This window comes from Dromiciops gliroides, chromosome 3, assembly GCF_019393635.1.
Source record: "Dromiciops gliroides isolate mDroGli1 chromosome 3, mDroGli1.pri, whole genome shotgun sequence".
In the NCBI taxonomy this organism is placed as follows: domain Eukaryota; kingdom Metazoa; phylum Chordata; class Mammalia; order Microbiotheria; family Microbiotheriidae; genus Dromiciops; species Dromiciops gliroides.
In genome coordinates this window covers 10,460,800-10,482,844 of record NC_057863.1, presented here as the reverse complement: position 1 = coordinate 10,482,844, position 22,045 = coordinate 10,460,800, and the positions used below count along the sequence as shown (strand labels likewise).

Sequence of the window (22,045 nt, the reverse complement as noted above, 5' to 3'; positions counted from 1 at the left end):
TTCCTTCCTCCCTCACTCCTTCCTCCCTCCCACTCTCCTCCCTCCCTTCCCTTCCTCTTCCCTCCCTCCCCTTCCCATCTTTCCCTCCCTCTTCCCTCCCTCCTTCCTCCCTCCTTTCCTCCTTCTCTCCTTCCCTCCTCCCTCCCTTCCCTTCCTCCTCCTTCCCTCCCCTTCCATCTCTCCATCCCCCCTCCCTTCCCTCTCTCTGTCCTTCCTTCTTCAGGGTGAAGCACCCCAAAGCCGGTGAAAGCATGGAGAAGAAGGCTCTGGTCCCTGCCAGGCTGAGCATATCCAACCTGCCGCTGGCCTCGGAGCTGCCGGGGCCGTCGTCGGCAGGTATAGAAGGATGCTTGGTTGGGGTCCCGCCCTGAGATTTCCGGCCCTTGTCGGAGCTGGAGGGGCCCATTGGACAGAGGAGCAGAGGAAGGCTCTGACTTCACCTGCCCGAGGGCCACCTCTGCCCACTGCACTTCCCTTCTCCTGCCCCAGCTGCTCACAGAGGGACAAGTCTCCCGGTCCTCTGGCCATGGCCCCGTCACTGCCCCAGGCCCCACACTGGGAGTGCTCTGCTGGGAGGCTGGCTGCTGGTCCACCAGAGAAGAGGACCTTCATCCCTTCTCTCTGCCTCCCAGGGAGGGGGCTCAGCAGGATGGAGATGGGGGAGGACTTCACCCAGTCCTCTCCCCTCCCCCTTCTCTGAAGCCCGCCCCGACCCCCATGTGCTCCCGGCTCTCAAGTCATCCTTAGGAGAGGGGAAAGAGAAGAGAGCATGACGAGCTCAGGCGGTGGATTCAAATTCCAACACCACCTCCCTGTGTGACCCTGGCCAACTTTCCCTTCCTCCTCCATCAGTAATCAACCAGTGCACATGTATTAGGCACTTGCTGGTTTTCTAAGGTTGAGCTAACTAAGGGCTAGAGATACAACAAAGAGGCCTTCAAGGAGTTTACAATCTAAGGTGGCAGCTGGCCTTGATCGCTGGTCCTCAGAGAATTGTCCAGAGACCTCTGGGGATCCCCAAGACCCTTTCAGGGGGTCTGCAACACCAACACTTTTCATAATAATGTGAAGACATTTTAATGAAGAATACAGTAAATATCGCTATGTTCAACCACATTAAACAAAAGCTCTTTTGGGGGGATCCTCAATAATTTTTAAGACTGTAAAAGGGCCTTGAGAACTGCTGGCCTTGATGAGGTGCAAGGTCCCTGCCAGGTGACCATGTAGGGTCCTAGTGACTCTGTTTTTTCTAAGCCATTAAAGGATCCCAAAGGCTTTTCATCCATGACTTCATTCATTCCTCCCAACATCCTTTTGAGGCAGGTGCTGTGATGAGGCTTCTTTTACAGATGGGGAAATAGAGGCACAGAGGGCTCACTGGGGTAGTAAGTGCCAGAGCCAGGATCTGAAGGCAGGTCTCCTTCCTTTCTGTGGCTCAGGCCTTTCTTCCACTCCTCCCCTCCTTGCCCTTCCCCACCCCACCCCACCCCTCCCAGCTCCGCCCCTGCCTGACCTTGTGAGCCTTGCTAGCATGTCAGCTCATCTTGAGGAGGGATCCTTTCATTCTTGGCTCCCAGCAGAGCTCCCAGCACATAGGAGACCCTTGATAAATACTTGCTGACTCATTGATTGACTGAATTTAAGGAAATGTTAAGCTTTGGTGGTTTGTGGACCTCTTGAACAGTCAGGCTGGTGAAGCCCATGAACCTTTTCTCACAATCATGTTTCTAAATGCATTTAAAACACACATACACAGAGAGGAAACCACAACTATATTGGAATACAATTATCAAAATATTTTTAGAAAAAGTTCATGTACCCCAGGTTAGGAACTCCTGGCACCTACATGGTGCACAGCAGGTGTTTAATAAATGTCCATTATAAGTAAAAGATGACGGGTGAATTCAAAGGAATGACTCTCTCTTGGTAAATTTTCAGCATTGTCATGTGCTCATGGGAAATATTTTGAGTCAAGATTGCTTCCCCAGCCCATGTCTCATCACCTGGTGTAGGGGACCACCTACCTCACCACCCACCTACATGTGGGGCGGCATCTGTCACCAGAGTGGCTTGGCTCTTCCAGGGGTTTACCAACAAGTCACCAACCTCCTGAACATCGTGGATGAAGATGACCAGGAGAGCAATGGTCTGAGCAGCCAGGAGGGTCACGGGTCCAGGATGCGCAAGGCGCTGGCCAGCATGATCATCATTCAGAAGGCCAACGCAGAGCCCTCAGAGGTCATGACCGCGCTCATCCATAGCCTGCAGCTGGAGGAGGTAGGATGGCCCCAGGAAGCCCCCACGCATGTTGGCGTACACTCATAGGGACCACAGAGAGAAGGCCAAAAGGGATTCCCTGCCTGCAAGGGGCTTGGAGTCAGGGAGACCTGAGTTGAAATCCAGTTGCAGACACATACTAGCTGTATTACTCTGGGCAAGTCACTTACCCCCTGTCTGCCTCAGCTTCTTCAACTGTGAAATGCAGAATAACAGTAACAACGCTGACCTCCCAGGGGTGTTTTGAGAATCAAACGAGAGACTATTTGTCAAGTGCTTTGAAAACCTTAAAACACTATTAATGATGATGGCGACACCATCACCCCACCAGGGTGCCATTCAAAGACAAAGGGTTTACAAAAGACAGGACACTTGAGCTGGGCCTTGAAGGTTTGACAAGATGATAGCTGATGAAGAGGGTGAGGGAGAGGCTGGCTCAAGCACTGGTGCAGGAGGGGCACCCTCACACATGGCTGGGGAATGATGGCCTCTCTACTGGCCGGCCTCGGCCAGCCAAAGCCAAGCTTCTCCTGGAGGAGAGGAGTGAGAGGCAGGACTGCAAATGGAAGTTGGGGCCAGCTCATGGGGACAGTGAGTCTCGCCTGTGCCCGGAGGTCTCGGGGTCAGGGAGCCTCAGGGCTGGGGCTTCCTGTGGTCAGAAGATCAGAGGCTTTCCAGCTGGAGGGGGCAGAGGTCATGCTGCCCCACTCCCTCATTTTTCTAGGGGCCTAACTTGGCTCAAGGCTGTACAGTCTCAGAGCTGGCTGGTCTTTGAGCCCAGGTCCTCACTATGACTCAGTCTTAGGGATGAATGGACTTCCTAAAGGATGAAGTGCCTTTATCCCAGGCTCACTGTGTGCTGAGCCTCGGGGCTACAGGTGCAAAGGCGAGACAGGCCTGAGAGCCTGCCTTCTGGGAGTTTCTGTTCTAACGGGGAGACCAAACACACACAGGGGGCGGTGATGGGAGTGTCTGGGCAGCTCCAAGGATGATGACCAAGTGAATTGACAGACAGACTGATGTCAGTGCTTGGCATCAAGGTTGGAAGCCTTGCTTGAGATCACAGAGGTAGGAAAAAAAAAGAATGTTCTCTATAAAAGGGGGCAGCTAGGTGGAGCAGTGGATAGAGCACTGGCCCTGGAGTCAGGAGAACCTGAGTTCAAATCTGGCCTCAGACACTTGATACTTAACTAGCTGTGTGACCTTGGGCAAGTCACTTAACTCTCATTGCCCAGGAAAATAAAAAGGTCACAGAGGTAGGCAATGGTGAGAGTAACAGTGGACACCAGGCACTGGACATCTCTCTTAGAGATCTTGTCTGGGGGGCGGGTGGGGAGCCAGTAGGCCCAGGGCCCCGACTCCCACAGGCCACTGAGCTTCCCAGCCCCACAGCCAGGCTTTCTGCTTCGTCCCCAGATCTCCATTAAGCGGAAGGTCAGCATCTACACCATTCTCCAGGGGATCATCCAGCAGGAAGGGGAGCTTGATGAGGAGTGTGTGCAGACTCTGGTGAACCTCGCCTCCAAGGAAATGCGGGAGATCCAAGAGGTTCGGCGCAGTGGGTGGGCTTTTCTGGGGATTCGAGTTCCTCTGAGTCCTGACCTGACCCAAGCATTCACAGCAGCAGGAAAAACAAATTCAAGGAAAAGAAAACAGACCAAAAACCCTGAAGAAATTAAAACAATACATAAATAGCATAGACGATCGTGTAAGAGGAAGAGTAGGCACTTCTGTTGTTTCCTAATTGTTAAAAGGAACGAAACCTGCCTCTGTTAACCTGAGCAACAAAGGCAACAGCAGATTTGTCCAATGTCTTGAAAATGGCATTTTGGGGGCTGGTTAATGCTGTGGAAATTCACAGAATTGCAGCCACTGCTCTGGCTTCTTCTGCTCTCCCCCACTTTATTCCAATCTTCACACATTTCTTTGAAGTCATCACATCATTCATTCCTTGGGGTGTAATAATATTCAGTTAAGTTTTCCATTTAAGAGTCCAGTTGTTCTCCCATTGAGCACAAACATACTTACCTACAATCTTCTCTCAGCTGACTGCTCTCTGAAACTACACGTTTCTGAGATGTTGATCTCTGTTGGTAGAGGGAATTTCTTCATTGGGAGTCCATTGTAACAAAGAAATCATAGGTTCAGCTTAAATATGCACACATCTGTGCATCTGTACATCTGTGCATATGAATAAACAAACAAACATATATATATATACATATACAGAGACACACACACATATATCTATCTGAAAATTCTTTAAGTACGATATAGCTTCCCCATTCACTAATCTCATTGCTTTGTACCTTGAATTCAGCTATGTTTGGTATGATGTGTATGACTCCTAATTTTCATTAATCAGCTGAAACGGAATAATCCCAAATACTTTATCCTAAAAATAGAAAAAAAATCATTTTATATTGGAGATGGCCCAGCACAGGCTGAACCAGATCAGAATGTAACTGGGGAAAAATTGTTTTTGAGGTAATCAGGGTTTTGTAACTTGCCCAGGGTCACACAGCTAGTAAGTACCTGAGGCTGGATTTGAACTTGGGTCCTCCTGACTTCAGAACTAGTACTCTAACCAATGGGCCACCTAGATGCTCCTGTAGTTGGGAATTTTTAAAAAACAAATAAAAATACAATAGAAAATAGATAATGCTAATATGTAGTTTTTCAATCTTAATAGTATTTTATTTTTTCCTGTAACATGTAAAGATAGTTTTCAACATTTGTTTTTATAGGATTTAGAGTTCCAAATTTTTCTCCCTCCCTCCCCCAAGACAGAAAGCAATTTTATATAGATTATATATGTACAATCAATTAAACATAATATATAGTTTTCTAAGTCAATATGGAACTCACAGCGATCCTTATGCATGGTTTCAGTTTGATGGCCATTGCTGGGGTTATAAAGTGGGGATCCTTCTCTGAAAGAGCGCAAAGCGATCTGGTTCTTGGAAGAGAGCATGAGACTCCTTGAGGGACGGTGGAGAGAGGGTGAAGATATGGAGGAGGAGTAAGAGGGGGAAGTTCAGAGCAGGAATGGCCTTTGGTTTGGCTGTGGTATTGGGTCGAGATGTTTGATGCTTAGATGTCTGGTGCATCTTCCTCTAGCCTCAAATCCTTCTCTTTCACAGATCGAGGGCTACTTACTGGCAGAGACGGCCAGTGACACGTTGGTGGCTCTGTCCCGAAACCACTTTAACCTTGTCATGTACGAGCTGCAACACCATCTCAAACCCCTGATCCTGACCGATGAGTTCGTCCTCATCACGTTAGCCAATCTGGCCAATGCCAATGGTAAGAGTGTCTACCCTCTTACCCTCCCCCGGAGACCCCCTCACTTCCCATTTTCTCTCTCTTCTTCCTCTCTCCCAGGTCTCTCCTTCTCTGACTTCTCTCTCTCTCTCTCTCCTCCATAGCAATTTCTCTCTTCCTTTTCTCTCCATCTCTTTTTCTCCCCTCTCTCCCCTCTCTCCCCTTTTCCTTCCCCTTCTCTTTCCCTTTACCCCAATTCCACCCCCCCTGTGACCACAAGTGAAGAAGAACCAAAGGCTGCTCTTAGTGGGTCTGGGGAGCCAGAGAGCGTAGAAGGCAATGGTGACAACTCCCTCATACTCCCTCCTCCCAGCCCATGTTGTTTTTCCTTCACAGTATTTGAGTTTATGCCCTACATGGGGATCACACTAGCCACCATCTTCACTATGCTGAGACTGGCCAACGGGGCCAAGATGCGCCAGGTGTTCTGCAGTGGTGAGTGTCGCTTTGAGGGTCTGAAAGTTTCTGAGGGGCAGGTGGGATGGGGAAAAGTGGAAGTGAAGATGGTAACTTTCTCCTTCATCCATCCATCCATCCATCCATCCATCCATCCATCCATCCATCCATCCATCCATCCATCCATCCATCCATCCATCCATCCATCCATCCATCCACTCATTTATCCATCCGCTCATCCATCCATCCATCCATCCATCCATCCATCCATCCATCCATCCATCCATCCATCCATCCATCCATCCATCCATCCATTCATCCACTTGTCCATCCATCCATGCAACAATATTGAGAATCTATCATTGTGTTAGAGACTAAGGGGATACAATGGAGACAAAGACAGTTTTTGCTCTCAAGCTAGACCTAGAGTCAGGAAGATCTGAGTTGAAATCCCCCTTCAGACATTTACTAGCTGTGTGACCCCAGGCAAGTCACTGAACTGCTGCTTGCCTCAGTTTCCTCATCTGTAAAGAGGGGATAATAATAACACCTACCTCCCGGTGGGGGATGCCTGGCACATAGTAAGAGCTAGAGAAATGTTAGCTCTTATTATTAATAAGACAAATGCATAAACAACAGCAGGGCACACCAAGTGTAAGAAAGGCTTAAACAGAGTTCTGTCCAAGGGCAGAGGAGAGAGAAGCCACGTCTCTGGGGGAAGCAGGGCAGGGTGTGACATGTAACGCGGAGAAGGGTGTTCTGGCACGGGGGCCATCTCTGGAGATTTCCTGATATTCGATTACTCTAGATTCTACTGTGAATTCCCTTTGTAGGTAAAGACACCCAGATTCTAGGATTGACCTTAAAAATCCAGGTGGATAGGAAGGCAGGGAGGTGCAGGGACGTCTCTCTCGGGGGTGACCTCATTCAGTGAGAGCTTCTCCCTCCCTGCCCTCCTTCCCTTCTGCCTTGCTCAATGCACAGCTATGGAAACGTTTTGTGAGGCGATTCAGTTTTACTTAAAGCACTGGGAGGACAGTGTGTACCCCATCATGACTGGAGAGCACTTCATGAATAAGCTTTTGCCCATGTACCGACATTTTGTTACTGTGTGGCTCCGGAGTGAGAACACCGAGGTGAGTGACAGCCACTGTGGGAGGCTGCCCAGGACAGCAGGGGCAGAGACCTGTGTCAGTCAGCTCTTCCTTCTCCTCCCTTCTTGTCTTCCCCTCCTCCCCTCCCCTCTTCCCCTCCCTTCCCCCCTCCTCTTCTCCCCTTTCCTCCCCCTCCCCTCCCCACCTCCCCTCCTCTTCTCCCCTTTCCTCCTCCTCACCCGCCCTCCATCTCCTTTTCTCTTCCTCCTTTTCTTTTTCTTCCTTCTCCTCCTTTGCCTTCTCCTTTCCCTTTCCTTTCTCCTTCTCCTTCTTCTCCCCTTTCCCCTTCTCTTTCTCTTCCTTCTCCTCTTCCTCCTCCTTTTATTTCTCCTTTTCCACTTTTTTCTTTTCTTCATCATGCCTAAAGGCTTGGGTCTGGGGAGAAGGAGGATGAGGCCTGGCCGGTCTTTCTTTCGTAACAGGTCAAGCTGGCTGTGATCAAATCCCTTCGTCCCATGCTTAGCCTCCTTCTTCCCATCGAGGAGCTGCGGGAGCAGGTGTATGACTACATTCCCTTGCTCTTGGCAGAGTACCAGGGGAGTGTGGAGGCCCTCTTCATCACCCAGGTGAGCAGCGGGGCTCTGCCCTGTGAAGGGATGCTCAAGGTCCAGTTTGTTCTCCGGCCGAGCTTCTTGGTGCCTTATGGCCAAGCACTTGGATGATGGATGGGAGTCCTCATCCGGGTGCTTTGACACCTTCCAAGGTTGGGGCAGCCAGTGAACATGCCCAGGGTCCTGGGGAGTCTTTTCTTTTTCATAAAAGTATTTTATTATTTTCCAGTTACAAGTAGAGATAGTTTTCTTTTCTTTTCTTTCTTTTTAAAAAAGTATTCTATTGGAGGCAGCTAGGTGGCACAGTGGATAAAGCACTGGCCTTGGATTCAGGAGGACCTGAGTTCAAATCCAGCCTCAGACACTTGACACTTAACTAGCTGTGTGACCTTGGGCAAGTCACTTAACCCTCATTGCCCTGCAAAAAACCAAACCAAAACAAACAAACAAAAAAACCCCACAAACAAACAAACAAACAAAAAGTATTCTATCATCTTCCAGTTACATATAAGGATAGTTTTTACCATTTGTTTTCACAGGATTTTTAGTTCCAATTTTTTTTTCTCCCTCCCTTCCCTCCCTCCTCCCCAAGACAGAAAGCAGTCTGACACTGGTTGTATGTGTACAATCACATTAAGCATATTTCTACATTAGTCATCTTGTGAAAGAAGAGTCAGGGCACCAGGGAAGAACCTCACAAAAGAAGGGAAAAAACAGTCCAAAAGTAGAAACAGTCGGGTTCAATCTGCATTCAGAATCCACAGTCCTTTTTTCTGGATGTGGAGAACATTTTCTATCAGGAGTCCTTTGGAACTGTTTTGGATCGTTGCACTGCTGAGAAGAGCCAAGTCTGTCCTGGGGAGTCTTTTCTAGGTGAATTCACAAGGACCAGGATTGGTGCAGTTTTCAATAGACTAGCATAGGGTGTGGGACCTGAGGTCAGGAAGACCTTGGTTCAAATCTTGCTTCAGTCACCTACTGCCTGTGTGATCCTGGGCAAGTCACCAAACTTCTCTGTTCCAGGGGCTGCAGATACAAAGAAAAAGGAAACAATCCCAGTTCTTAGGGAGCTTCCATTCTTCTGGGGGTGCTGAGGGGGAGGCAGGATTATGACATATACACAGATCAATATAATACAAGATGGGGGCTGGGGATAATGCAGAGATTCAGACAGTTTCCTAGGAGAGAGAGAGAGAGAGAGAGAGAGAGAGAGAGAGAGAGAGAGAGAGAGAGAGAGAGAGAGAGAGAGAGGCAGACAGAGACAGAGACAGACAGACAGACAGAGGCAGAGAGAGAGACAGAGACAGACAGAGAAAGACAGAGGCAGAGAGACAGAGACAGACAGAGACAGAGAGATAGAGACAGACAGACAGATAGACAGACAGAGGCAGAGGCAGAGAGACAGAGACAGAGAGAGAGAAAGACAGACAGACAGAGGCAGAGGCAGAGAGACAGAGAGACAGACAGGCAGAGGCAGAGGCAGAGAGACAGAGACAGAGACAGACAGACAGACAGACAGAGGCAGAGGCAGAGAGACAGACAGACAGACAGAAGCAGAGAGAGACAGAGACAGACAGACAGACAGAGGCAGAGGCAGAGACAGACAGACAGACAGAGGCAGAGAGAGACAGAGACAGACAGACAGACAGACAGAGGCAGAGGCAGAGACAGAGGCAGAGACAGACAGACAGACAGAGGCAGAGGCAGAGAGACAGACAGACAGACAGACAGACAGGCAGAGGCAGAGAGACAGAGAGAGAGAGAGAGAGAGAGAGAGAGAGAGAGAGAGAGAGACAGACAGACAGACAGACAGACAGACAGGCAGAGGCAGAGGCAGAGAGACAGAGGCAGACAGGAGAAAGGCAAGAGAGCATGCATGTGCGTAGAACATTTCAGTGGCCCTTCCCACTGCACCACACTGCCTGCCTCTCTCATCAGTAAATATTTCTCAAGCCGCTTCTGTCCCCTCTTTAAAAGTTGATGTGGGGGTGGATTCCATTCTGCTCGCCCCAGGCATAAAAGCTTTCCCTGGTTACAAAAATGGTCAATTATTTGTTGGAGAGAAAAAGACAGCGGGGCGCAGCCTGGCCCCCGACTCCAGACGGGGACGCCAGGGCCGTGGGCGGGGAGGAGCTCCTGGGCTCTTTCTGTCTCTTTGGCAGATCCTGAGGCAGATCCTGGAGGTCTCTGTCTCCAGCAATACGCCAGTCCCCAAAATGCAGCTGCACACCATCTTTACTGAGCTGCACACCCAGGTGAGGGGGCGAAACCATGCCAACATCCTTTAGGCCACCAAACTCCGGAGCGGGGAAGGAGCAGGGGGGGCCCTGAAGGACACGCAGGGCAGAGGCCAAAGTGCTTTATGTAGACTTTAAAGACATCTTTCCTTCTCTGAACTGTGGGCTATAGAGCCAGCTTCAACTGGCTTGTGAAAGCCTAGAATGTATCCCTCCCTTTTTTTCTCAGAGAGCTGGTCATTAAACATATACCAGCAGATCACTGGCTGCAGGCCCGGCTGCTGCTGATCTAGTGATCTTGCCCTGGAATGTGGAAGAGGAGCCACTGATTCTGCCCCATCCACCCTCGTCTGGGCAGGACTGAACCTGGTGCCTCCAAAGAGGAGGATCTGGGCAGGGTTCAGTTGAACGATTTCCTCCCCTGTTGGGCACGGTGGCCCTCAATGCAGACAATCAGCTTTGGGCTGTCATGTCCCACTGTGGTCTCCTCTGGAGCTTGTAGTCCAGTAGTGCCCATTGATGACATTTTCCTGTGGCTACTACAGTAGGGGTTATCATTTAAGAACATTGAGGCTCAGTGGTTAGACCTGTGGCTAGTGAGGGAGATGGGCTGAAGAGTCTGGTCTCAGCTCCTGTTTCACTCTGAATGCATTTCAGTCAATCAATCAACAAGTAATTGATTATCAAGTCTTTATAATGTGCCAGACATGTATGTCCCTGAAAGGTGCAGGCAGCAAGCATTTATTGGTCACCTACTGTGTGCCAGGCATGGTGGGAGCAAAGGTCCTACAAAGCACCGTGTGGTGGTTGGGGGCATTCAGGGCCACACCTGGAGGTGCCGTTTCTGGAGGCCCATTTCAAGGGATCCTAGACTGAGAGCTGGGAGGGGCCTTCAATTCCCAGCCCCTTGGCAACTGAGGACAGAAAAGGGAAGTGACTTAGGTTGTAGGGGGCAGAGCCAAGATTCAGAGGGAGGCTTGGCTGCACAGCCCTTATCTTTCCTGCAGAAGACTGACTGTGTTCCCCCTCCTTTCCTGCACCTCCCCCTTCTTCTCCTTCTTCCCCCTCCTCCTCCCCTCCCCTTCCCCCCCTTGTAGGTCTGTTCCAAGGCCCCCGCCCTCCAGCAGTTCAGCAGTGAGAATCTGGCTGAGGTTGTCCAATGCTTCATTGCTCTGGGTGAGTAAGACATAAGCTGGGATGCAGATGCAGGACCAGACCCCCCCGAGTCTTCGCTGCCTGGGCTTTGGGCTGCAATTGCTGTCCCCACCCCAGCAGCCAACAAGCCGGCCACCCCCACTCGCCTTGTCTTGCTGGCCTGTGGCTCTCCTGCCCACCTCTCCCATTGGGGAACAGTCAGTGACTTGTCTCTTTTGAGAAAGCTGGGGGGCGGGGTGAGTCTTGGACTGGTTTAATAAGCAAGTCCTTGGGTGGAGGAGGGGACCCCTCTGAGCCGGAGGCTCCCCAAGTCATTCAAGTGTGCGCCTGCTACTCATTGGGTGCTTCCCTAGGCTCCAGGGGATATCCCGGTGGAGAGGTGGAACAGCCCCCTGGCCCCTCAGTGGACTCAGGCTCCACGACCTGTGATCTGACAGGCCTGCGGCAGAGGCACAGCGACTTCATTTATACTGTTGGAAAGGCTCTTCCAGCTGTGAATCAGTAATAAATAAGGACAAAAGTGTCTGAAATGAGGATCAGACAATAACAATGATGGTGGTGGGGGTGGTGATGATTATAGCAGCAATTTAGAGGGGCCCTAAGGCTTTCGAAGTGCTTTGCTTGGGTCATCACTGCTTGGGGTAGTGGGGCAGCCCCAGCACACGTGATCTGTACTACCTGGGGCACATTCCTCCCATCTCTGGCCACAGTTTGCTCCTCTGTGAAATGAGATGCCTCTGAGGCCTCTCCCAGCCCCACACCTGGGCCCCTAGTCTGTCACTTCATTCTTGTCCAGTGTGGCACGAGGCACCTGTTGGGCAGAGGCAGACCCGTCCATAGACATGTTAGCTACGACTACTACTAATGTTAGGAGAGCTACCAAGAAGGTGGAGCCATTATTTGCATAAGAGCCTGGAGACCAGGTTCTGGCCCAGTGGGGGAAGGCTCTTCTCCCTTGTCCTAGCAGACCTCTGGCTGGTGGAGGCTGCTTCTATCGCTGCCTGTCTCTTTGTTTGTCTCTGTCCGTCTGTTGCTATCTCCCTGTCTCTCTCTCTCTCTCCTTCTTTGTCTCTGTTTCTATCTCCCCTCTCTTTCTGTTCTTCCCTTCCATCTCTGTTTGTCTGTCTTTATTTCTGCCTTTCTGTTATCTTTCTTTCTGTCACTGTTTCTGTCTGTTTTAGTGTCTCTCTCTGGCCCACTCCTTCCTCTCTCTATTTGTCAGTGTCTCTTTCTCTCTCTGTCCCTCTGTTTCTGTTTTTCTCTCCTTCCCTCCATCTCTCTGTTTCTCTCTCCACCCCCCCACCCCCACCCCACCGGTCTTTCTCTGTCTCTGTCCCACCCTCTCTCCATCTCTGTCTCTGGGGCTGTGAGCCTGGCTTCCTCCACTTCTCTCACTCCATAGCAGAGGGTTTTCTGGTCCCTAGGTGGCCATGGGCTCTGTCCCCTGCCACCCCCTGCCCCCAGGCATTGCCAGCCTCCCTTCCCTCTCTCCTCCTCAGCCCGCTCCTACCCTGATGAGCTGATGAAATTCTTCCGTAACCAAATGCAGACAGGGAAGGAGGCCATCCGTGTAGGGACCCTGACCCTGCTCCGGGCAGTCCTCAGTGCTGATGGTGAGTAAGCCCGAGGTGAGCTGCTCCTGGATCTGTTCTGCTCATGGGGCCCAGGGCCTGACCGGGCCCTCACCTGTCTGACCGGGCCCTCACCTGCCTGACCGGGCCCTCACCTGCCTGACCGGGCCCTCACCTGCCTGACCGGGCCCTCACCTGTCTGACTGGGCCCTCACCTGCCTGACCGGGCCCTCACCTGCCTGACCGGGCCCTCACCTGTCTGACTGGGCCCTCACCTGCCTGATTGGGCCCTCACCTGCCTGACTGGGCCCTCACCTGTCTGACCGGGCCCTCACCTGTCTGACTGGGCCCTCACCTGCCTGATTGGGCCCTCACCTGCCTGACTGGGCCCTCACCTGTCTGACCGGGCCCTCACCTGTCTGACTGGGCCCTCACCTGCCTGACCGGGCCCTCACCTGTCTGGCCTGTTTCTCCCTGCTGGGGAGTTGCTGGGTAGCCAGCCTCAAGTGCTCCAGTGCTCCTTCTTCCTTCTTGTTCAGAAATCCATTCCAGGGATTGTTTTGTTTCATGACCATAATTCTTGGACCCAGCCCCACTGCCCTCTCCCATCCCACTTCTCCCCCTACTGGGCAGAAGTGCTCTGCATCCAATGTTCTGCCCCACTGGTCCCCATCTCTCTGCTGAGTCCCTTTATTGACCTTTCCCTATCCCCTCTATACATCCTCCACCCCCATTCAGTGATATATCGATCAATCAATCAATAAGCATTTATTAAACACCCACTGTGTACCAGGCACTGGGTTTGTCCAAATAATGTGGCTTATACTCATCCCAGAGCCAGCACTTTGCTAAGTTGAGAATAAAATGTGCCCTGGTTGGAAGGATGTCAGGTGACCACTGGGTGGGGGTGGGGGCTGGGGCTGGGTAGGGCCAAGACGGAGCAAGGAGGGGATGCAAGCCAGAGCCTAGCTTCTTAAACGGGGGTGGGGTGCGTGGGGGGGTATCAAGTAACTGAATGTCGGGTTTGCAAAAAATGTGGCCACAAAGGTTATATATATCCCTTTTCCATACCTGTATACTGGGGTCACAGAAAAATTTCTCCATTAAAAAGGGGTTTGGGGGGGAGGGAGGCAGGGGTGGAAAAAGCTTGAAGAAGCCCTGAGCTAGAGGACAAAGCTAGGCCTTGAGATGAATCGTTTGGATATAAGCAGTTATTAAGCAAGTGCGGTTATTCTATCACTTAATTTTCAAAAACAGGGTGGTAAGTTGTAGGCCTTGACCTCCCGGGCTCCCATCACACCAGCCCGGGTGAGGTTCTGGAGAAGGCCTGATGGGAGGAAGGTCAAAGTAGCTGCTCCAGTCTGGGAAGTCTCCCTGGCAGAGGTGGCCTGGTGCTGGGCCTTGGAGCCCGGGCTGGGTTTGTAGAGACGGAGGAATTGCTACCCGGGAGGCCTATCCTTCTTGTCACCTAAGATGAAACACCGAGGGGGGCTGAGCGAGGGGCCGAGGTCACACAGACAGAAGGACCCAAGTCCTCCGCTGTCCCTTCCAGTGTGAAGCAGAGCCTCCTAGGAGGGGGACCCAGCACGGGGGGAGTCTGGGGCGGGGCAGGGCTGTTTGGGGTGTCTCAGCAGGACTTAACACACCTTGAAGTCAGCTCCCCTCAGGCTGCCTCTCCCTTTTAGTGCCTGAGATGAACAGCAGGACCCTGCACTTCGCAGTCAAGGTGGTTAGAAATGCTCTCTGTGACCCCCGAGCTAAGGTGAGAGGGGAGGCCTGGGAAGGCAGCGGGGTCACACAAGTACCTGTGGCTGGACCACAGCCGGACATCCCAGAGTGAGAAGGGATCCAGCTCATCCACCCATAACCGGGCAGGAAACCCTTCTCCAACAGCCCCCACGATGCTCCTCTCTGGAAGGTGGTGAGCCCCCAGGGGCTGGCCTCTCGTCCAGGCAAAGGGACTGGGCATGGTTAGCCTGGGCAAGGGAAGCCTCAGGGCTCCCACCAGGCATCCAAGGGCTGGCACGTGGGGGTGGGCCTGGGAGGGCAGAGCCAAGGGGAGTGGGGAGGCAGAGGCCAGTTCTGGCTTGGCTGTTACAGAAGAGGAAACTGAGACCTGGGGAAGACCACTGCGGCAGACCGCGTAGCCTAGGCCTCCTGACTCCTGTCTGGGCTCTGAGAGCCCCTGTCAGCCACACAGTGGATGGAGACAGAGTCCCTGCCCTCCGGGACTTGGGGCCTGATCAGACCCAGGGACTTCATGCACTTTCTTGGGGACCAGTCTTTACCCTTGCCCGTCACTGAGGGTCTGCCCTCTCCTCCACCAGGTAAAGCTGGCCATTCTCCGGGTCATCGGCCAGCTGGCCATCTCTGGCTACCAGGAAAGGGTCAGAGGCTGGGGCCTCCGATATGTTTCCCTGCAGCTTATTTTATCGACCTACAAACTGGTAAGGGCCAAAGCAGAGGCACTTCAGTGGGACTGAGGAGGTGACTGTGTGGGGAGGAGCTCAGGCTGTGTGTGTGTGTGTGTGTGTGTGTGTGTGTGTGTGTGTGTGATGTTTGTGTGTTTCCATGGGGGAGTGTGTGCATATATGCGTTTATGTGTATGATGGGTGTGTATATGTGCCTGCTTGTATGAGTGATAGGTGTGTGCATATGTGTGAGATATGTGTGTGTGCATGGGTGTGTGTGTGTGTGTGTGATATGTGTATGTGCATGGGTGTGTGTATGTGATGGGTGTGTGTGTGTATGTGGGTCCTTTTCTTCTAAGGAGTTCCTAGTTGTCTCATATTGTTTTAAAACATTTATTATGAACTGATTATCAACAAAGTAAAACATTTTGGTGGATAAAGGATTGTAGTCAGTCAGTAAGCATTCATTAAGCACCTACTATGTGCTAGGTACTATGCTTAGAGCATTGTATGTGGACTCATCAACTACTAGTTTTTTTCTTTTCTTTTTTTTGGTGAAGCAATGAGGGTTAAGTGACTTGCCCAGGGTCACACAGCTAGTTAAGTGTCAAGTATCTGAGGCTGGATTTGAACTCAGATCCTCCTGAATCCAGGGCCGGTGCTTTATCTACTTCACCACCTAGCTGCCCCCTACTAGTTTGTTTTTAAAATGGATAGATAATTTAAGAAGGTAGTAACACAATTTCTGTCCCTTGAATTACTTTTTGTTTTATTTTGTGTCTTTTTAATGTTTTATTGATCTCTTTCCCTTCCCTTCCCCATCCCTTCCCCTCCCTCCCCTTCTACTCCCTCCCCCTTCCTCCTTCCCCTTCCTCCTTCCCTCCCTCCCTCCTTCCTTCCTTCCTTCTGTCCCATCTCTATCATTACCCACCAATGGCTTACTGCAGCCTTGAAAACCTCCCTCCTGGCTCCGTGTTGAATTTGTCCACACATGGACACAACAGCTCAGTGGGCCCTGTGCCCTGTGTCATGCCCATTTCCTTCACTGGCTAGTGAGGACATCGCGCACATGTAGACCCCAGCCAGCGAGGGCTGAGGTATGGCTTCCTGGACAAGCCTCTGGCCTTGGTCGCAGGACCTCTGGGCTCAGCTTCTTCTGCCCGTCTGGACGTGTGACCCTGGACAAGTCACCTGCCGGTGTGCTGCCACGCTCCCACGCTGACTCTCCTGGATGCTCTCCGTGACGCTGCGTCGTGTTTTGTGTTCCAGATGAATCGTCAGGAGAGCTGCTCTCAGGCCGATCTGGAAGAGAAGATGGTGCACAAGGTGACCATGGATACTGTGAGGATCATTACGGCCTCTGTCAGCGGGGTGATCAATGTGAGTGATGGCTCCGGCCGTCTGGGCAGGGCGAAGTACAAAGCCTTGAGGCTCCAAGTCAAGGAGCCCTTATCAGACACCTACTGTGTGCCCTAGACTGTGAGATGCCATGGAGGGTGAGACCAGCTCCTTGACCTTAGTCACGACCTCGGCTGTCCCTTCCAATGGGATGCCTGGCCCTTTGCGGCTGGAGGCCAGAGTTCAGGTTCCATTATCCACCACGTGGCGGCTTCCCCAGACCGTAGGCCCAGAGCCCAGGAGGAGACAGCTCATGGAAATCCAGACTCACCCGTCAGAACTGAGGAAAGGGAGACGAGCTGTGTGGTGTAGCCCAGCCCAGTTCTAGACCATCTTAAGCAGGAACCGGCTAGTGGGGCTCACATTGTTATGTCACAGATTCACAGACTCCCGGGTGGTGAGGGGCCTCAGGCTGCCAGGTTCCAGGAGGGTGGAGAGCAGGCTTGGCACAGGTCTCACCATGTGCTGCAGTTGGGCTTTGGCCTGGAGCCCCCTCTTCAGGTGGCTCTTGTGCCCTTGAAGAGTTCCGAGACCATGGGGTCACCTTTACCTGAGGGTTTAGAATAAGGCAAAGGTCACAGGAAGGTTCCTCGGGAATGACTGGCCAGGGGACGATTCCCACCTTTGTCTGATGGGGCTGCGTGGGTGGAATAGGTGGAGGGAGTGGGGAAAACCATTCATGCCAAGTCAGGTTGGCAAGCTCTTAGGCTATGGACCAGGCACTGCGCCAAGTGATACCCTGTGCTGGCGTCCAAACACAAGAGAAGGAAGACCGTCCTTTTCTGCAGGAGCAGGAGAGAGAAAGTCTGGTACCCAAGAGCCACTGGGAGCCATGAGTGGCTTGGCCCTCCTCCTTAAAATGGAGGGTCTGGGGGAGTCCACAAATGGGGGACAGAGGGCACTTCCTATGCAAGAAGGTGGGGGGGAGTGAACTTCCAGGAGAAGGGGCTTCTGTGGCCTGCGTGGCAGAGTCCACCAAGAAGCAGTCAGGAAGGTAGCCTGTGCAGAGGGCGCTGCTGACACGGGCCTGGTTATAGCAGATGGATGGTTGTGCCTAGATGTGACACATGTGCTTTCATGGAGCCACGGAAGAGGTGGAAGAGACCTGTGAAGGCCCCCGGGCCACCTGGCGCCTGTGACAGTGTCCCCAAGCCAGTTTTGCCCCGGGCCCAGGCCTCCTGAGGAACAGCCTTTCAAGTCCTCGAAGGCCGACTGCATGATAAAGTATCCTCCGCCCCCAGGCCTTCTCTTCTTTAGGCCAACCAGCCCTACTCTGAATGGCACCACCAGAGGTGGATCTCTCTCCTCCAGATGCCCTCCAACCTTTCCTTTTAAGGGAACAAAGCACAGACCTCCTGATGTAGTCTGAGCAGGGCAGCACGCAGTGGGCCTGTGGCCTCCTTTGTCTTAGACACCATTGTGTTCTGTGCAGCCCCAGATGATGCTAGCATTGTTCATGGTCACATCATGCTTTTAATTCATGCATGCAGAGCTTGTGGTCCACTGCAACCTCCAGATTTCTTTCAGACCACCTGCTGCCTAGTTATGTCTTCCCCACTGTACACTAGCAAGGTAGATTTTTTGAACCCAAGTGCAAAATTACATTAATCTTCATTAAATATTATTTTAGATTCAGACCAATATTTCAGCCTGTCAAGATTTTTTTGGACCCTGAAGGTCATCTTATAGGTTAGCTTTCCCTCCTTGCTTGTCATCTGCAGATATGATAAGGGTACCATCTATGTCTCTCTTCAAGTCATTGGCACAAATGTGAAACAGTACAGTGCCAGGCCTACCAGATACCTCTCAAGTTGACATCAAACCATTAATAGTTTCTTTCAGTTCCAAATTCTTTCCCTCCTTCTGCTCCCTTCCCCACCCATTGTGAAGGCAAGAAATATAGCACCCGTTATATATGTGAGGTCGCACAAAAAATATTTCCACATTGGCCACATTTCATCTCACCCACAGTTGTCTTTTTCCCACAAGAATATGATGAGATGCTTTATCCAGTCTTTGTTACCTTCCAGGTAAAGCACACCTGAAGCACTCCCTTGACCTTTCGGTTTAGCCACACTGGCAAAAAAGAAATAAGATGGGTCCAGCCTCTCCTCGATGCAGTTGGTTTCTTGTGATCACTGCTCCCTTTTCTGACTGCTCAGTAGCCATCCCTTTAATAACACATTCCAGACCTTGGGCAGGAAGCGACGTTAAGCTCACTGGGTTAGAGTCGGCAGCTTTCAGGACCACACCGGTCCTTCTCCAGTCTTGGAGTGCCCCCTCCTGTTCTCCCCGGGCTAAGCAAGCCTATCTGCCAGTCTTTTCAGCTCCAGGCTTGGTGATCTGAATTCATAAGGGGATCCCAGTGTTCTCTTTTTATCTCCTTACTTATCTTGGGCATCAGTCTCGAGAACAAAAATATATGTTCTCTTCTTGCCAGCACTTAGCTTTGAGTCGGGTAACCCTGGGATTATTTCCTTTGCACTGCTCACCTGTCTGGACAGGCCTCTAAGGCCTATGAACTGAGGCTAATCTGAGTCTCCTTCTCTTTCCCCTCTTCTGCTGACTGCAGGAATTTTGGCTGAAACTCTTGGGTTACATCATGGAGACAGAATACACGGAAGCCCTCACTCCCATTTGCATCAGCCTGACCAACCTGGCCGAGCGTCAGCGCCAGCAAAAAGAATCCAAAGCGAATGTGGGCAGGAGCGGACAAGGTCAGTGAGACTGCTCAGGCTTCCTTGGGCCGCCCTGGGCCCAGCCAGTGGTGAGATGGGCCAGAAATGCCTGCTTCCTCCTGGGGTGTCACACTCTGCCCCTGACGAAGGGGGACATGGTTTACCATCATTTACTGGATGTTTCAGGTATTTCATTATTTTTTTCTATTGTGAAACACGCATTATAGCAGGCTCTCTACAGGCAGAGGAGCATTTGAAGATGACTCATTGATGCTCAGGGCCTAGGGAGGTGTGAGGACATCAGGGAGTAGATGACTCACCTCAGATCAACAGGAAGTCAGGCCAGGCGAGGGCCACCTGCCAGGCCCACTGGTCCAGGGGACCCGGCCCGCTCTCCTCTCAGGGTACTCACCCTTTGGAGAAGTGAACAGTACAATTCCTGGGGGTCTTGTCTTTTGCTGGACCTCGGGCTCAGAGATGGGCTCCTCAACCCAGGGCTAAGGGCTGAGGAACCCAACTGTAGATAGCCTTGCCAAGCAGAAGATGCCACCAGAGTCTAGAACCTGATCTATGGTCCAGTCCAAGCAGAATTGGGCTAGTTGGCTCCAGTAGGGGGTTCAACATCAAAAGGTGAGGCCATGTGGATAGAGCACCGGCCCTGGAGTCAGGAGTACCTGAGTTCAAATCCGGCCTCAGACACTTAACACTTACTAGCTGTGTGACCCTAGGCAAGTCACTTAACCCCAATTGCCTTACTAAAAAAAAAAAAAAAAAAAAAAGGTGAGGCCAGAAAAGCCAGACCTCTAACTGATATGAAGTCCAGAAACTTAGTAACTTTTCTCTGCTGCTTGTTTCAACTCACAGCACTTAGTCACTTAACTGAACCACTAAGCACTCTGTACCTCACTTTCCTCTTCTATGAAATGGGAATAATAGTAGTGCCCACCTCATCGGGTTGTTGTGAGCTCAGATGGGATGGTGTAAAGTGCTTTGTAGACCTTGCTGGCTACCAATAATAATTCCGTGGGACACTCCAGAGAAAGAACAAGAGAACAAACAAAAGGAGAGCTCTTAGCCGTCTTCCGTAGGACTCTCCTGCAGTGACGTTAGGGCAGTGGGAAGCAGAGCCACAGCCTGAGGCTGGTGAGCCCAAGTACTTGATGGGATCAGGGCTTGGGGGACAGGGCACCTGGGGGACAGGGGGCCTGGGGGACAGGGGGCCTATGCCAGCTCTTCCCTCTTCCAGGGAGCAGGACCAAGTCTGAGTTGTCTGGGACTCAGGGCCAAGCAGGACAAAGCTGAAATAGTAGAATGCATCCTCTTGTCTCCTCCTCCAAGCCTTCTTCCCTGCCCAGGGTCTCTTGCTAGCTTAAAAGTAGTCATTATAACTAATAATGAACTCCCTCTTGGTTTAACTGAGATGACCTTCAGGGTTTATCTCTCCCTGGACTCTCTTCCTTTACCATACAAGGATGGATGGGTATGTTTTTGTTATTATTGTTTAGTCAATTAGTCATGTCCTAATCTTGTGATGTTTATAGAAGCTTTAGCACCAGTCTTTGGGAATTAAGCATTTATTAAAGCATACCAGGTATTAGAAAAAAAAAGAAGGGCAGCTAGGTGGCATAGTGGATAAAATACCGGCCCTGGATTCAGGAGGACCTGAGTTCAAATCCGGCCTCAGACACTTGACACTTACTAACTGTGTGACCCTGGGCAAGTCACTTAACCCCCATTGCCCCGCAAAAACCCCCAAAAAACAAAAAAACCAAAACCCACGTGGAGTTAAGAAAAGGCCTATCTAGCCTAGAGTTCCAGCCTGGTCGGGCTCTTCCTCAAGTCCTCCACCAGGAGCCTGCTTCAACCATGAACTCCCCACAAACTGAGTGTGGAAGCTTTTGATAGGTCCGGAGCATGGGCGGTCCTTACACACTGCTTCAAGCTGATTGGTGGGTGTCATCCAAATCCATTGGTTCACTGGATGTGAAGGTAGTCTCCTGTTGAGTTCAAAGTCCTTAGCTTCTGAGAACAACACCTCCTTAAGGGCCAGCCAGGTGCGGTTACTATCTAGTTAGCTTGAAGTAGGCTCATCAGCAAAGTCAATCACTCTCACTTAATTCAGTTTAGATTCATCTCCAGGTGGGTCTTGGAGTATCTGCCAAATCCCATTATTTTCTCACACTCTTCATGACCCTATTTGGGCTTTTCTTGGCAAAGACACTGGAGTGGTTTGCCATTTCCTTCTCCAGCTCATTTTACTTATGAGGAAACTGAGGCAAGCAGGCTTAAGTGGCTTGCCCAGAGTCACACAGCTAGTACACATCTGAGGCTGGATTTGAACTCTGGAAGATGAGTCTTCCTGACTCCAGGCCTGGCTCTCTGTCCACTGTGGTGCCACCTACTAGTCCCTGTTGGAAGGGGCAGAACCAAAGACACTGCCTGGGAAAGGGAGGGGCCTTTCAGATGTGAAGGAAGGTTCTGTGGGTTGGAGAGACGCTTTTGTCCTATAGCTGCTCATCTACCAAAGAGAGTGGCAGGAGTTGGGGAGGTGGGACTCACTGCTGTCCTTCTGTAAAGGGAGGGCCCCTCCGGGGCGCTTCCTCTGAACCTGGTGACAAATCTCTGAGCTGACACTCCAGGGTGTCAACAAGGGGGCCACCCATCTTAGGCTCAAGCACTGTAACACTCCAGATGCAGAGAGCGCCGTAACGCCTCGCCAAGCCAGGCCCTGAAGGTGGTGAAGACTTGTCACTCAGTCAGAACACGTTTATTAAGTGGCTCCTATGAGCCAGCAGCTTCCCATCGAGGAGCAAACTCAGGAAGTCCAGTGGAGATGCTGTGTGCTAGGGAAAGCCCAGCTCCTCTAGCCAGGCCTGGCATCCTGGTGACAAAA

At 51.5% G+C, this 22,045-nt stretch overlaps 1 protein-coding gene across 1 annotated transcript in view; it reads left to right on the top strand.

Moving 5' to 3' along the window:
- Positions 1-251: 251 nt before the first annotated feature.
- Positions 252-22,045, top strand: part of MROH2A (maestro heat like repeat family member 2A) — a 55,462-nt gene continuing 33,668 nt past the window's right edge. The window contains exons 1-14 of the mRNA XM_043993305.1: positions 252-336; positions 2,084-2,277; positions 3,694-3,825; positions 5,421-5,583; positions 5,938-6,036; positions 6,982-7,133; positions 7,574-7,717; positions 9,865-9,957; positions 11,037-11,115; positions 12,594-12,707; positions 14,351-14,427; positions 14,993-15,112; positions 16,346-16,456; positions 19,047-19,191. Coding sequence (XP_043849240.1) covers positions 252-336; positions 2,084-2,277; positions 3,694-3,825; positions 5,421-5,583; positions 5,938-6,036; positions 6,982-7,133; positions 7,574-7,717; positions 9,865-9,957; positions 11,037-11,115; positions 12,594-12,707; positions 14,351-14,427; positions 14,993-15,112; positions 16,346-16,456; positions 19,047-19,191 — 1,708 coding nt within the window. The remainder of the gene's footprint in view (positions 337-2,083; positions 2,278-3,693; positions 3,826-5,420; positions 5,584-5,937; positions 6,037-6,981; positions 7,134-7,573; positions 7,718-9,864; positions 9,958-11,036; positions 11,116-12,593; positions 12,708-14,350; positions 14,428-14,992; positions 15,113-16,345; positions 16,457-19,046; positions 19,192-22,045) is intronic.